This window comes from Tiliqua scincoides, chromosome 3 (assembly GCF_035046505.1).
Source record: "Tiliqua scincoides isolate rTilSci1 chromosome 3, rTilSci1.hap2, whole genome shotgun sequence".
NCBI classification, from domain to species: domain Eukaryota; kingdom Metazoa; phylum Chordata; class Lepidosauria; order Squamata; family Scincidae; genus Tiliqua; species Tiliqua scincoides.
The window spans coordinates 71,971,810-71,988,807 of record NC_089823.1 but is presented as its reverse complement, the minus strand read 5'-3'; the positions used below and the strand labels follow the sequence as shown (position 1 = coordinate 71,988,807).

Below are 16,998 nucleotides of genomic sequence, written 5' to 3'. Positions count from 1 at the left end.
AAGACTTCACAAGTTTAAACGCATCCTTTCATCTTTCTTTGGTCTCACCAGTGTAGACTCAGTTTTTTTCAAGGCATTTTGCAGAAAACAAGAAAAGCAATATACTTACTGATCAAACATTAAAAAATACAAATATCACCTCTATTAATGACTTCAGTTTCAAAGCATATTAAAAATCCTTCATAGTGGCTCTTATTTTTGGTGCATATGCAGCAGAATTTCTATAGAAGTACCATGCTAGGAAAGAATCATTTTGTAAAATCCATATTGTTTTTCTCGGATCCTGTAACATTTTAGAGTTGCTGTCGAAACAGGCAACTATATTTCTTCAAAGCATATACTGGAGGCAAAAAGGGCATATCAATAAATAACAGTCAAAGTCTTCTATTCAATTAATTTCACATGGACATGTTCTCTCTTAATATGGTAAATTTTAGCCATCTCCTTTTAAAACTTCTGATTGCATTTGACAGAATCTCAACTGTGTAATACCCACTTTCCAATTATAATGCTGTATAACAAACAGAAGAGTGCCCCAAACTACACTTTTACATATAATATGAGATGCTTCAATCCTCAACTATTCATTTGCATCACTAATACTTTAATTCCTGAAAAATGATGATTTTATGTTACTTTTGAAGGGCAGAGTCATATTCAAATTACATAATCAATTTCATTTAAGGCATTTTTTAATATTATCTAGTAAAGAGAAGACAGTTCAGATGCTTCTTGTCCATCTAAACAGACAATGCTTTGACAATCTATTGGATAAATAAGATCTGATTTTAATCAGTAATCTGAGATAGTAGTAGAGCACATCTTCTACTTCAGTGGTTCTCACACATTTAGCACCGGGACCCACTTTTTAGAATGAGAATCTGTCAGGACCCACCAGAAGTGATGTCATGACCATTTTGTTTGGCAACCTTCAGTCTCGAAAGACTATGGTATCGCGCAGTAGCAACATCATCAAGCAGGAAAATTTTTAATAATTCAAGGCTGCGATCCTACCCACACTTACCCAGGAGTAAGTTCCATTTACTAGCATTGTTAAAAGAATATACATAGTAGCTTGTTAAATGTACAGGTCTGTCACATTTCCCCAAATGCAGTCACATACCATGGTAGCATCAAGTCTGCTATATTAAAAATAAAACAATGAAATGGGGACCCACCTGAAATTTGTTCGCAACCCACCTAGTGGGTCCCAACCAACTGTATGAGAAACACTGTTCTACTTAATTAACTGTTACTAAAGGAAAACCATCTTTTCAAAATTATTACTGTGCTTCAAGAAAAAAGATCTCATCTCAAGGTCAACACTAAGTGACCCAAACAATTAAAAGCAAATGCCAAGTATGCAAATAAAAGCAAAAAGGAAATACACATAAACCCCTCCTCTATTTGGTTGTTTGATCCTTTAAACTTAATTATAGAAAAGATATATTTCTGTTATAGCACAATCCTATCTTGCACTGGAACAGGCAGGCCAGGAAGCCCAAAGTGGCTCAGCCAGAGGTAAGGAGAAACTCTTCCCCTTACCCCCAGGTAAGCCACTGCAGCCCCAATGGGTCTCCTCAGACTTGCGCCACCTCCAGAGGTGGCATAAGCCTGAGGAGAGCAGAATGGCTTGCAGCTGCTCCACACTGCTCAGAAGACTAGGGCCCAACATATCTGCTGGGTCCCAGCCCCACCTCCCACTCCCTGCCTGCCCACCTCTGGGACCGTCCTCCCCCATCCCAGAACACCTCCCTCCCGCCTCCTACCCGTCCAACCCAGAGTCCTGCATCAGCCAAGCTCAGCTGATGCAAGGCTCCTCCATGAAGTTGGTGTAGAGGTTGGATTCAGCCTCCGCAGGCCGGCGCGCATCCCTGTGCTGGCCCAGTCAACTCCCGAGGAAGCACAAACGTGCTTTATGGCACATTTGCGACCCTCTTAAGCTCGCGCAAGGGACTTGCACCAGCCCAGGGCACTCCTGGGATTGCAACCTTAGTTGTTTTAGGGTTGCAAAACCTGACTTTTATGGTTGCAAATAAAGTTTAATTTGGGTATATCAAAGTTGCAATCAATATTTGCAGTCAGTCACTACTTCCATTAGATTTGAAAATAACAACAGGAAAATGCTACTGTACAGTTTTGGAGCAGATTCAGAGCCCAGTCCTATGCATGTCTACTCAGAAGTAAGTCCCACTATAGCCAATGGGGTTTACTCCCAGGTAAGTATGGATAGAACTGTAGCCTCTGCTATGCACATGTGCTGGATCTCTTATGAGCGACAAGTGCCTAAGAGACTGGAGAAGGGCTTGTAATTAAGGACAAAATTAAGAAATGCACATGTGAAGTTTACCCTTCCCCCATTTTTTTTTTTGCATATTTTTCAGTATTTGGGGGTATTTTTAACTCCCCAGAAGTGCCGTCAGCAGTACACAAAGCTGCTGAGGCATCATTTTGTAGGCAGTCTCTGTGCATTGTCTGTGTGGGGTTCCACTACTAGAGAGAGAGCACATGGGCATTTACATTAAGCATCTGGAATAAGCTGGAATAAGAAGCAACAAAAAAGCTGCATTTCTGAAGCTGCAGAAATACAACATGAAAGAGGTTGACTCCAATGCAGCAGCAACAGGTGACATGAGGGAGTGAAATGACTCCCTAAAGGGTCAGCAAGAAGGTTAGGTCCCCTCATCTGGCCACTTCAGGCAGGTTTATTTCTCTAGCTTCCAAAGAAGAACAGATAAATCTGGGCAAGCGTGCTGAGAGAAGAAGGGGGGGAGAAACACTGCTGAAAAATACTGGAAGCACTTGTAACAGATTACAGATATATGCTACAACATAGTTGTTAATATGCCTAACCTTTATCCAGCGATGGTTAGCCTCTTTGAGTCTGGTGTCAAGCTTATGTTTTACTTCAGGGCTCAATGATGCACTACCAAGTGCTTTTCCTCCAGCTTCATTTAATCGTTTCAGTATTCCCTTGTGAGGTGGCAGTTCTTCTACTCTTAACTGGAACAGACAAATGCAACCGTTAAAATGAACTGTAGTAGAATTTTCAACTCCCTTATCTTCACCTCTATTGATTAGTTTATCAGCTGAAGTAACTGGACTCAGGAGCTCAATTCAGCAAAAATATCAACAGCTTTTGTTCTAAGCTGCAATGCTTCAAGAAAAGAAGAAAAAGAAAGTCAGCCCTACCTCTGCCTTAGGAAGACTTTTCCAAGATATACTAAATGCTCAACAAAATTATTGTGTATGGGGGGTTAAAATATTGAGAAAGTAGCCACCTACTAATATATAAGAGCCCCAAAACCTAGTCATGTGGTGTTCCACAGGTATAAAACAAGAGCACATTTAACTGTATTGCCTTAAATGAGGCCATACAAATCATAATGTCTTTTCATTGTTCTACCAGTGGCAAGGATGGATTCTCCAGAAAAAACAGTGGTATCAGGGTTCCCCTTCAGTTCTTCTTGAGTTTCTGCATATACCATGTACTGTTATATCCTTTTACGTTAGTTTTAATACTGATTACACATCAGAAGCTGTTGTTTCCAGAGATTAGCAGTTTTGCGGACACAAATTATGAATCTTCACTGTTGAAATTTTTATAGGTTTCCTCTGGTCATGGTGTAATGTAGTGAGCTGGGAAATCCTTGATTCAAGTCTCTTCAGAGAGAGGCCAGTACTGTTTCAGCCTTAGTCCTCCCCCTGTGACACAGCATAATCTGTCTTGTATATTAGTTGAAAGGATTATATAATGGATATAAGTTTTTAGTTTTCAAAAAAAATCATAATATACATGTATACTTGAATGCATGTTCTGTTGTAACCTGAAGACCATGGGCAGCCCAATCCTGAGTTGCCTGGTATGCAGGGCTGCCGCATTGCAAAAAATGGCGGCTGCGGTATCCTGTGCGCACCAGGCAGCCACTGGCAGCTCCTCAGGAGAAGGGGATTTTTTTGTTCCCTTCCAGTGAGTAAGGGAAGTAGCCCTGCAATGGGGCTACTCAATTCTGCAGCAGCTCTGGAGCTGGTGCTGAATCAAGAAACCTCTTGTTGAGCCACAAGGCCAAACTTGGGGCTCTTGATCCAGAGGAACTAAGCTCCACCAGTCCTGGTCCCTCCCGCCCTGGAATGCCTTCCCCCATGCTCCCACTCACCCCTCTGCTGCCCAGCAGTCCAGGCAAGCACCAGGCAGTGGAATGCGGGCCCAGCACCAGAGCTGGCCCGGTGCAGGTTCATACTAGGCTAGCTCCGGCACTGGGCCCACAATACTGCTCGCAAATGTGCCTTACGGCATGTTTGAGACAGTGTACACCAGCGGTAAGCCTGTGTGATAAGAATAGGATCGGGCCCCAAACCTTGAAATCTGTACATATTTCTTATGCTCCAATCCATATGCAAACCACCAAATTCAGAGAACAGGATTCATCCGCAGAAGAAAGTTTCTACTTATTGACTCAGAAATTGGATGTTTATGCACTGATCATCCATACAGCATTATTTTCAAGCATTATTTCACAGCAGATTTGACTGTGCAACCATGTTCTCTCATTACTAGAGCAAATTTTAGAGGTAACTGCTTCAACTCAGGAAAAAAGATACTTAAATTTCTCAAGGTTCAACAACAACCTTGCCATTTTGTGAATCTTTCATCTTGCAGATGCCCGATCTTGTCTGATCTCTGAAGTTAAGCAGGGTCAGGCCTGGTTAGTACTTGGATGGGAGACCGCCTGGGAATACCAGGTGCTGTAGGCTTATACCATAGTCCAGGGGTGCTCAATAGGTGGATCGTGATCTACCGGTAGATCGCGAGGCAAAATGAGTAGATCGCGGAGCCCTGTCTCTCCAAATTGTTAATATGTCAGTTTCGTCTAGTGACTAGACCACATATTTAGCTGACACTAAACTGACACTGAAACTGACGCTTTAGCTGCTCTTCAGGCATGCAGCAACAAAACTGACGAAACTGACTAGACTCCAGCAGGGGCTCCATACATTAAAGGGGGTGTCTGTCAGACACTTCCTTCCCCCCGGTAGATCTCCGGGCCTTGCTGGGTTTCAAAGTAGCTCTCGAGCCAAAAAAGTGTGAGCACCCCTGCCATAGTCTTTAGAGACTGAAGGTTGCCAACCAATTATATATTTAAATCTACTGCTACATAATGATCAGAACTGGTGTATCAAACTTTGCTAAGCTGAGTCAGAGGACTGTATGCATAAAACAGTTAGCTATTCTTATTTCCTCTTTGCAATTTCATCTCTGTAGATCTTGCCAATCCTCAGTTAAGAAGAAATCAGAACAAGGAAATTTCACGGGGCACTTTTTTAGTACCACTTCTTCAGCTATGTTGTGACAGGCCAGAGACAGAGCAGAAAAAGGTCTCTTTAAAAAAACAAAAAACTTCCACTTGAATAGAAAAATGTTGAGGAATTTTTAGCTCTTCTTTGGACTACTCGACTCAGCACTCAATTATTTCTGGAGTGTTTTTCCGAATTTAAGCACTGGCAGGAATCTGCAATTTTACAGTTATGATCAAGGTAATAGTTTTGTGTCTTACAACAAAAAACTTCTAGAATAGTGAAAAATAAAAAGGTGATTTCAGTTTTAGATTAACCGCACTGGATTTTTGTATATTTTAACGCTTGCAGATGAACTCTGAAGTCAAAGTGATAATAAAAGAATGAAGTTTCTAACATCAAAAAATAGGTGATAGATACGTTTTTATCCAAGCCCTTCCTTCTATACTCCTTAGAGCAAAGGGGATGTAGAAACATCATGCAAATTAGGGCCTCTCCGCATAGACATTTCAGCATGAATTGTTGCTACACCTGAAATTCCAGGTGAAGTTATTGTGCTGCCTTGTAGTCCCAGTGCCAAAAGTCACACACAGGTTGGGCTGCTTCAGGGCAAGAATTTAATGCTTCATTGGGTTCTTTCCAACTCCAGTTGGAACTCAAGATCACATACCATGTACTAGTAGTTATCATTCACCAGGTTTATTACAAAGACAACATTAGTTACCCTTAACTATCCTAAAATAACAGCATAAAAGAAGAGATTTTCCCAAGCTTCTGCATCTGTTCACTAAGCCACATTCTTAGTGATGCTAGTGATACTTGCTCTGAATTCAATCAGTAATGTGGTATGTGAAGTCTTTAGACATGACTTGAGCAAAAACTGGGGCATTTACAATTTATGTATTCCATTTAGTTTCCATCTTGTCTAAATGTTGTAACAATAATAATAAAAACATTTGTACAGGGCTTTCTGAGTATGAAAAGGGCAGCACATGTATAACCTTGGCAAAGCCCTGACAACCTTCTAAGGAAAGTATTCTTCTTCTTCCATATATTATATCTGAGGAACTGAGGCTGAGAGTGGCTTGTCTAAGACCACATAGTTAGCTCATGGATGAGGGTGAGATTCAAATCTGACTCAGGTTCTTCATCACTAAAGTACACTAGTTCTTAAAACAGGTACAACCCTGGGAATAAGATAGTGTTTGCATATCTGCAAAGCACCAGGAGAGATAGGCATTCTAATGCTAAATGCATATGGTCTGGTACATTTGATAGGTATATTTAATTGAGAAAAATTGCATGGACCATTTTGAGTTACTCATGACTCACATAATGTCTAAACTGGAACTGAGACATTACAAGTTGGGGGCTCTGCAGCATTCTGGAGAGTGTTCTTGGTGAACTTTTATGTTAAAATATGATAAGCACTATGAACAAAGCAACCCACACTGTAAAAACCCCAAATAGCTGGCTATCCAAGACTGAGAAGTACCAAAGGGGTCTTCCTAAATTTTTATGCAAGTTCATTTCCATTTATGTTTAATGCACATGATAACCAACTGGCTATAAGACTGATGTAGCTCGAATGTGCACCTTTTTATATTTGCCTCCTGCAGTTTTCATTTGAGTCTAGGAATTGAAATATCTCCCAAACAAAGCACATCTCAGGATTTCCTGTTCACTTTTTGCAACGCTGTCAGCAGACACCAACGGCTGCAAATCTGGACTCTAGTTCACTCAAGCTATTTTCAGGACAATCAGACTTATTTTCCAAAACCTTAAATTAACATTAAATAACAAAACGTACTTCTTTTTATGTTGTAACATAATGTTCCTGTCATAACTCTAAAATTTCAGATGTTATTTTCCCACACAATTTATTAGTACAGTTTCTTTCCTAATGAAACTTATTTTGAGACTAATAAAGATCAAAGAGTTTTTAAGCTTGGAGAGAAGGTGGGGAGAAGCACACAGAGGTAACATGAAATAGAACATAATATGCTGTTCTTCAAACTTAAAGTGACAAAACCCCACTACCTTTACTTTCTGAAGAGTGTCTTTTAACTGGTACTCATTTCCTGGCTCAAGAGGAATACCACTGACGCTGCTTGCTTCGTCTAACCATGAAATAAATTTGTTCAAGTCGTATTGCAGATCCGACAGAAGATTCTGTTCTTCCTCAAGTCTATGGTGATAAAAGGAAAACAATAAAATTAACAGGGTGATTTCCAAGTACAGTATACTATCTGTTGCTCAGAAGAGGTTTTGATGAACCCAGAATAATTTACATATTTTTTATTGGGAAGTGTGAACAAATGTCTTTGCTATGCATGATTCAATGGCGCATTAAATAAAGGTCTAATACGTTATAATACTCACACACGACATAAACAAAAATATATGCTTCAAGATGCGACACAATAACCATACTCTCCTGTTAATTAACTAAAAACCCCATCCTATTCAACTTTCCAGTGTTGATGCAGCCATGCCAATGGGGCATATGCTTCATCCTGCGGTGGAAGGGGGAGTCACAAAGTCCTCCACAAGGTAAGGGTATGTTTATTCCTTTACCTCAGGGCTGCATTGTGGCTGCATCGGTGCTGGAAAGTTGGATAGGATTGGGCACTAAGATCTTTCTTAGAGTCATTAGGTTGCCCATAAAAGATGGGTGGCTGCACCTTTATGGAAAATGAAATATCCAAGACAACTGCAGCTGTTTTTTCCCCATTCTACTCCTTCAAAACTCTTCTTACCAATCCCTCTCTCTCAATCTGTCAAAAGATTCCAGTCAAAAGATTCCAGTTGTGCCCCACAGCAAGGAAGTAACATGAGGAAAAATAGTAATGCAACCTTTATGTGCGAACCTACATCAGTGGTCACCAAACTCGTGATCGCTGTCTGCCATGAAAGCGGTTCCCATCTGGACCAGAGCTTACCGTCTCCGCAGTGCTTGTATTCTGAGTAGATTGGGGCACAGGGACACTCTGGGCAGTTGCGTCTGTTGCCCTAAATCCCAGAAGGTTGTGCAATAGGATGTCCAGGCAGATGCGACTGCCCAGAGCATCCCGGTGCCCAGATCTACTCAAAATACAAGCAAAGCAGAGGTAGAATGGTAAGCTCTGCTCATGGAGCAAAGGGCTTTCCTCAAACCCTTGGATCCAGCCCCTGGGCTGGGGTTTGGAGCAGCCTGATCAATAAAAGTACATACATTCTAACTAGACAAGCAATGCAACTCTAAAAAGTTCCCACCATATACTTTTGCATTTCTGTGATAAAGATGTCCTAAAGTGCATTATTTTCATAATTCATAATTAATTACATTCATAATTAATTACATAATTCATAATTAATTACATTCCTAAACAGAGTTTGCTTGAAATCTAATCTTTTTTTTTCAAATTTTTAGGAAACAATTCATTCTCCAACTAAAGTAGGGTGGAACTTGTTCTAAAGAGCTGTATGTCAGAAAATCTTGAAATCTACTGTACATCTATTCTATTCTATTCTACATGTCATGATTTATTTACTAAGTAAAAGCATATTTGCACATTTGCAGCAGTAAAAGCATATTTGTAGCTGTCCTTGCTGCTCAGGAAGGATTTTGCATTCAAGCCATAACCAGCAGACTAGGATAGGTGATTCCTCCCCCCCCCATTGATTTTTATCTCTCCCCCAAATATTCAGTTATCTTGCCAACTAACTCCTGCTGTCCAAACACAGTTATTTGCAAGTATCTCTCAGTAAATGTGCCTTTTACTTGTTATATTTCTTCAATAAACTCTTTATCTTCTTTGAAAAGCTGTCTTGTGCTTCCTGTTAGCCTAATTTTGAGGCACTTTGAGATTGCTTGCACCGCTCATCCATGTCAACGACCCCAAACTTTGCCACACTGCTAGATTTGACTTCTGGCTTGCTAATTTCCCCAATTTCAGTTATTTGTGTATGTGCGCATGATATGTGTAGGACACACGTGTACATGTGAAGAAGCAGTGTTGACAACAACTGGCAGAGCCCAATGAGCACATGGACCACCCTTTCAACAGTGCCACTTCTGCCGAGGCATCACTTTGCAGCTCAGTATCTGAGAACAGTTGAAAGACCCCAATTACCCCACAGGTTAAATAAAGAGGTTCTGTGTGCCATATCCATCCCACAGGCCTTATGTTTGACACTCCTGGTCTAGACATAAACATTAGGCCCCTCGGCAAATATATTAGTTTGCCTCCTAACTGAACATGTTGTGTCTTCTTGGCTAAAGTTCTTTGAAAAAGTTCCAAAAGCAGCACCTGGGAGCTCCTGCTGATATTACTGCTGTTGTTGCAGAAGGCCTAGAGCTCTATTCCCCCTTGACTACACCCCTGGGTAAAAGAAAACCTTCCACTGAAGAGCAAAGCAAACTGATTGAAATAAAAAGTGTTTTCTTGCTTCTTGGTCATGGACAATAAACACACAGAAGTCCCCCAAGGCAGTTTCTGAGGCTCACAGGAACTGTTCGGTCCCTAAGCTACTCACAGAAGACACACCTCAAGGACGCTTTCAGGATTTAGGAGCAAAGGAACTGTGCTATCCCTCAATTTGCCTGACAAAGCTTTGGGAAGGTCCTCATCCTGACTAGCCTAAAATTTAGAAAGAGTTCCTTTATAACACAGTTACTACTACCATAGTATACCATATACAATTGCATGTTTTCAGAAAAAAAATGACAAAAATCAAGAGTTCAAAAATGGATACAGTATGTGCATTTCTAGTAAATAATTTACAAAATGCTAAAATTAAATAGACTTCTAAAAAAGGAATCCAGTTATGATTCTTAATTTCTAGAACATTTTGCTATATCTCTAGTGTGAGCTGGAGAATCTCCAAGATATCTCTAATTCATGGTAATGACAGTCTCACTTTAAACCTTCCAGTTATATTTTAAGTGGTCACATTAAGAACCTTTCTCACCGTTTAATTTACAGCACTTTAAAGAATACAAGCCACTGATTTGAGAGTTCTAGTATTGATTCCTTTCTCAGCACATGTCATGATTATTGCACCACTGAACATTACATAAATTGTAAAGGGTCTGAAAGCCTTAAGTATTAGAATTTCGCTTTTATACAAAAAGTTCAGACTTAAAAACGTGCAGCACAATCCTAACTTGTGCTGGAACAGGCAGGAACTCTTCCCCTTATCCGTGGGTAAGGCACTGCAGCCCCAACGGGTCTCCTCGGACTTGTGTCACCTCAGGAGGTGGCATAAGTCCAAGGAGAACGGATCAGCTTGCAGCCACTCCGCGCTGCTTGGAAATGGTGGCTAGGATCCAGCATATCTGCCGAGTCCCAGCCCTGCCTCCCACTCCCCGCCCACCCCTATGACTGCCTTCCTGCCGGTCACCCCCTGCCCCAGAATCTGCCCCAGATCTGTGTGAGTTTCCTTATGCCTCTGCAAGGCTGAATTCCATCCTGTGTGTGTAGTTAATCACATTGCATTATATTGCTGCACATATTTAGGACTGAGATGCCACAGACCTAAGGGAACATTAACCACATATTGTGGGCACTGTATCAATTTCCAGAAGGGGGAAAAAATACTATAAAGTAGTAGTATATGACAAGATATCCAAATAGTTATAAGTTTCCGAGGCTGAACTTTTTATAGCAATGTTAAATTTGTTTCAGTCTAGCATTTAAAATCTAAAGTGTTATATCTTTGTTTACCTATAGGTTTAATGATTTGCTATAATTCATTGCAACATGTGGTAGTCACAGTAATAAATGGTGTGTTTAAAACTCTCCATCTGCAATTAAGTGCTAGATATTTTATTTGTAGAGTACTTTCAATGCATTTACACAAGAACATGCTGTGGCCTCTGTTTGAAATATTGGATCAGTAGTGGCTTGCATTACAAATTCTTCTAATACCTTTTCTGTAAATGAAATAACACTAAGCAGGGGGAGGTATTTACATATAATTTAAAAAGGAAAAGAACAAAATTACAATGCTGTGCATTATGGAGTCATGTAATATTAACATTGTGAGTGAGCTCATGCACGAACACGGACACACACAAAACAGCTTGTAGGTGACAGAAGGTGCCATACCCCACTTCTGTGCGTTCCGTGTGGGACCAGGGAACAGCAAAGGCAGAGGAAGGAGAAAGCAAACTATAGCCAGTAAAAAACAGGTTTCCTAGTTGCTGAGACTACTGAGCAAGCCTGACCCACTAGTTTTTATAAAGATCAAAAATTATCACCTGATCCATTATGCAAATAACATATTCACTGCTCTCTCTAAATAGTCTTCTTCAGGTACCCCAGTGGGTCATATTTTGTGGCACTGAAGAGAACTACTCCATCAAATGGTAAATTCTATATCCTGGTTTTGATATAAGAAGGCAGAGAAGTTGATTGTAACCAGGCATGACTTCTTAATGCTAGAGTTTGCCAACAGTTTGGATGAGAAGTCTACTAACAGTGCAATCCAGAGGTGACGTTGAGATGGAACAGGCCCCCTGTGGCAGCTCCTGAGTGTTGCTATTTAGCAGGCACAGATTTGAGTAGCCCCATGGAGTGGCTGAGGCTCAACATGGGGTAAGGAGAAAATATCCGCTAACCCCAAGCTGACTGTGGCCTGGCTGTTCCAGCACAGGTTAGGATAAGCTGTGTTTTGCTAAATTAATCTGTTGCTTCACTATCTTAGAAACTTCAAATTTATATGAGACAAAGGTCTTCCTGTCATCTCCTGTCAGTTTATTCCAAAGATATGCCACCTTGTCCCACAATATATACTGTTATCTATATATATACAAAATAGAAAATTATCTATTTTGATATTCATGGCCAATCTTCTTCAGTGTTTGTCCCGTATGGTGGTGGGGACCAAGGTGATATAATATTTCCTGGTAATAGCATCCAGTTTCCTGCCCTCAGAGTTAATTGGGACAGAATGTCTTTTTTTCAGCTAGTAGTATATGGAGTGCTTTACAATTAGGAAATTTGGCTTGGATTGATTAAATAAATATTTGCATCCCTTATCCCATACTTTGTACATTCGCTCCAGCCTAATGAGATGTTGGTAGCACTGACGATGGTTTCTCCCAGGTTTCCTTGGCTATTCTGATGACCAACAGCATGGGTAAGGCCACTGGTACATAGGTATCTCCATGTACAAAATTATACAGACTTCCTATATGTTCCTTCCAACACTGATATATAAGAATGAGCATAAGAAGAGTTCCGCTGGATTAGGCCAAAGGCCCATCTAGTCCAGCTTCCTATATCTCACAGTGGCCCACCAAATGCCCCAGGAAGCACACAAGACAACAGACACAACCTGTGTCCTGGTGCCCTCCCCTGCATCTGGCAATCAGAGGCAGCCTGCCTCTAAAACCAAGAGTTTGCACATACCTACCATGACTTGTAACCCATAATGAATTTCTTCTCCAGAAATTTGTCTAATCCCCTCTTAAAGGCATCCAGGCAAGATGTCATAACTACTTCTTGTGGCAAAGAGTTCCACAAACTAATTACACACTGAGTAAAGAAATTTTCTTCTGTTTGTCCTAACTCTCCCAACACTCAACTTTCGTGGATGTCCCCTGGTTCTGGTGTTATGTGAAAGGGAAAAGAGCGTCTCTCTATCCACTCTGTCCATCCCCTGCATGATTTTGTATGTCTCAATCATGTCCCACCTCAGGTGCCTCTTTTCTAGACAAGAGGCCCAAACGCTGTAGCCTTTCCTCATAAGGGAGGTTTCCCAGCCCAGTAATCATTTCTGTTGCTCTCTTTTGCACCTTTTCCAAATAATATTTATGCATTTTCAGTCCTCCATGGGAGAACTTGCCTTCATAGTCTTCACCTAGTTGTCCAGGGAGAGTACTGAAGGTATCAGAGAGATAAGTGTTTCTGACTCTCAGTCTGGTCCTGCAAAGGTGAGAGAACCAGAGGATTCTGCTGGTGTCAGTGGAAGTAAAAGCAGAGTTGACAGCAGCAATACTGCTATCAATGTCAAGGCTGTTGTTACTGTCAATGCCAATGTCAGTTACGGTTCTGAGGTTGGTACTGGTAGCAGTATTGAAATTTTTGCTAAAACGGACGCAAAGGCTGCTGCTGTTGTTTTTTCCATAGGTGGCACTGACTCCATGGCCCAGCACCCAGAGTGCTGGGCGATGCCAAGATGATTATGATGACTGGCGGCCCAACAACAGAAATGGCCCTTTCCCCATATCAAGCGGTTTTGGCCCATGTTAAGTGCTTTGGGTAACATGTGTAGAAGATCTGGATGTAACCTTGTCTTCCAACCAGAATACTGCAATGTTTTTGGGCTCTGTTGAGTACGCAGAAGTGCCGCTGTTCCAGAGACCCAAGGTCAGGCAGTTGCTCCCAGGAAATAATGAGGCACAGACACGTTAGTGCACCACCACCAGATGTGCTTTTACTGAAGTATGTACAGTATGTACAGTGCCAAGGCAGCACAGCAAAGCAAAACAGCAAAGATAGAACTTGCCACAATCTCCAATCATCAACTCCACCAACATAGCTTCCCACAGACACTCCACTTAACATTTCCCACACCGCAGCTTGTACAAGCCCCAATATATACTGGCACTGGCCAATGGGAAGTGGGGTATGATCTGGTGACACTATGACTCAGTCTTGTGACATGGTATTGCAGGCTATTGCATCATCCATACCATGCCCTGTTGCATCAGCCAATCCCATGATGCAACAGGGCTACACTGTATGCACTCAGGCCAAGACATCAGGGCCTAGCCTTGCCCTAGTCAGCCTGTAAATTCATATAGGCTTGGGGCATATATCACAACAGGCACTTGTATAGCCACAGGTGTGGCTATAGTGTGGTTAGCTGCATATCTCTTAACACAAGGCACCCACAATAGACCACTTGTCAGGTTAAAAAAAACAGCTATATTATACAAAGAAGGAAAAGATAGCACCAATTCATATTTCCTAGATCTCACCTTAGCCATTATACATCAATCTCCCTGCTACAGATTGCTTCCTGAATCCATTTACTCCAACACACACAAACACACAAGGTTTTCCTTGAGGTTTTCTCAGATCTAAAACACCTATAACACATCAATAGCTATTTTCAAATGGGAATTTTAGTGGTCATTAGTGAGTGGTTGTAACTTTTAACCTTGTCTTTTTAGTTCTGCAATTTATTAGGAAGAGTAATTACCTGACCGACAAGGTAATCAAATATAACCAGTTTTAAATGAATTCATGTCCCCAGGCTTTCAGCCAGTGGCAGCTGGTTCTCTCACAAAGGAAACATACATCCTCTCTGGACAAAGAAAGGAAGGAAAAGATGGAAACCTGCCAATGTACCAAGTTTATTAAGTGATACACTAATTTCATGAACAACATGTTATCGCTATCTATAGAAATTTGAAAGTGTTCACATATATGTATGTGGGTGTGTGGGAGAAAGAGTTCAACAGAAATTCTGAAAGATACCATTTCATCTTCCGCTTTTGGAGTATTAGACAAAATACATTCATTTACCACATTTTCAACTGATTTTCTAATTTGTTACAATCGGCAGCATTAAATATAATAGTTTCAGGTTTCTTATATGATGAATATCTGAAAATATGTGGGAAAAATTCAAAATCTTAACAGGATACTTGGTTCCCATAGGGCATCATTATGATGAAAGTACTCTTTCCAAGAGTACTTTAAACAATGGTGCCCAAAGAAAATATTGCCTTATCTTTTGTAGTGAGATTAATGAGCAATAGTTGAGGAATTTGTTGTCCCTGAACGACCAGTTGATGTTTCTTAATGGGAGATACCAAGAGATCTTTCTAGCACAGGAATGTCAAACTCATTTCATAAAGAGGACCGAAGTTAGCATTCATGGTAACTGTTGAGGGACGGAAGTGACATCATTAAGAAGAAAATGACATCATTAAGCAGTTGATGGCCAGAAATAAGCACTTTGTTCTCACATAGAAACTCACATTGTCTCAATGACAGAAGAGAAAACATGCAAATCTTGTTCATATTTTCAAAATATGAGAGAGCCCGATTTTCAAGTTGGGAGAACCCAACTAAAACAGGGGCTGGATAAATTGCTTCCTGGGGCTGCATTTAGCCCACAGACCTTATGTTTGACACTCCTGTTCTAGCATGTCTGAAAGTGGGAAGCCACAGGAGCTTGGAAGAGATAAACCCTCCAGCTAAGAGAATGGATTGATTTAAGATATGAATGAAAAGAAATGGCTGTTTTCAGTTTCTGCCTCACACCGAGACAATGAGAGACAACTGCCCCAGCTAAAGCATTTTGAAGGGACTTTGGGGTGCTGCCAGGAAACGTTTTTCTGGAAATCTGATATGATATCTGACCTGATAGGAGTGATTGCTATTCACTTCCACCTGAAGCTTTTTGTATGTTTGTAAATAAACCAGATATTACAAAGACATCATAAGCTTCCAATGATCCTTACTTCAAAGAAAGCCAAAGCCTCTAGAACAGTGCTTTCCAATCTTTTTAGCACCTTGACCCACTTTTAAAAAAGAAATCTATTGTGACCCAGTAGACAAAGAAGATCTAGAAATAAACAATATTTTTATTTATTAATAATAAATAAATAAATAATTGGGGTCCTAGGTCCACTGCTAGAGACCTTAAATACAGTATGTGTGTGTGGACATTTGCCACTCTCCAAGGACATGGAGTTCAAGGACTGTTCCCCCAAACCTTTATAATCATTCCAAGTACCCAGAAGTTTTAACTGGAAAGCAAGAGGTGCAGTTAGGGACTTCCAGTCTAGACAAAAGGCTGAAACTGGGTTCACACATGATCTACAACCTCAGCACAAGGGTGAGCATTTGACAATATCCAACAATTAAATGATGATCAGGGTCAGTGCATTTCAGGAAGCATACATTTCAGGAATAGGTCAAGAAACATTTTGGGAGGGGGGAAATTTAGTTATTAAATAAGAAAACCTTTTGACCTCAAGAAGCCTTACAACCTAATTCTGTATTCAAGATACACTATGGAATACACTGCTCAGTCTGGTGTGTGTCTCTGAATGGCAGTAGAACCAAGGCGTCACTGTCAGATTTGCCTTGGATGCTGGTGCAATGCTGTGCCAATGTACTGCAGGCACTGGAGCAATTCTGCTCACCAAGAGACCAAACCAGGGAGACTGCATCTCAGATAAAAGACATAGCACAGGGTGATACTTCTACGGTCTCTCAAAGGGGAACTTTGGCATCAGGAACCATGGTGAAAGGGCACTTGACACCTTTGTAAGGGAGCATTATGCACAACCTCTTGTCCCCCACAAACATCTACAGCAAGGTATTTGTTAACACTTCTCAGAATTCTTATTGCAGGGAGTCTGTCCCAGGAAAATGCTACAGAAAGACACCCAACTGGAGCCTCCATCTCATCATCCCAATAGGGGTAGCAAGGTAAATGCATCCAGCAAAAGCAAAGGGAGGAGAAGGAATCCAATGGTAGCACACGTCTCATGTCTCAGTACTGATCTGTTAGGACTATCAAATGTGTCTCTTTGTTTGCCTAACTATGCCTTCCTTTTGCAACAGTTAAGAGCAGGGAGAATCTGTTCTCTTTTGGTGAATGCCAGGGACTCCAAGCATTGATCCTGCTGGCCAAACTTATCTGGAACCATACTCACAAGGGGCTGGACAGTGCAGAGTTCCACTGTGGCTC

At 41.0% G+C, this 16,998-nt stretch overlaps 1 protein-coding gene across 4 annotated transcripts in view; it reads right to left on the bottom strand.

The window, feature by feature from the left end:
* The window catches only part of DMD (dystrophin), a 1,248,719-nt gene that overhangs the window by 492,731 nt on the left and 738,990 nt on the right, over positions 1 to 16,998 (bottom strand). For all 4 annotated transcript variants that reach the window (XM_066619666.1, XM_066619670.1, XM_066619667.1 and 1 more), the window contains 2 exons: positions 7,336 to 7,483; positions 2,854 to 3,003 (listed from right to left, as the gene is read on the bottom strand). In XM_066619666.1, coding sequence (XP_066475763.1) covers positions 2,854 to 3,003; positions 7,336 to 7,483 — 298 coding nt within the window. The remainder of the gene's footprint in view (positions 1 to 2,853; positions 3,004 to 7,335; positions 7,484 to 16,998) is intronic.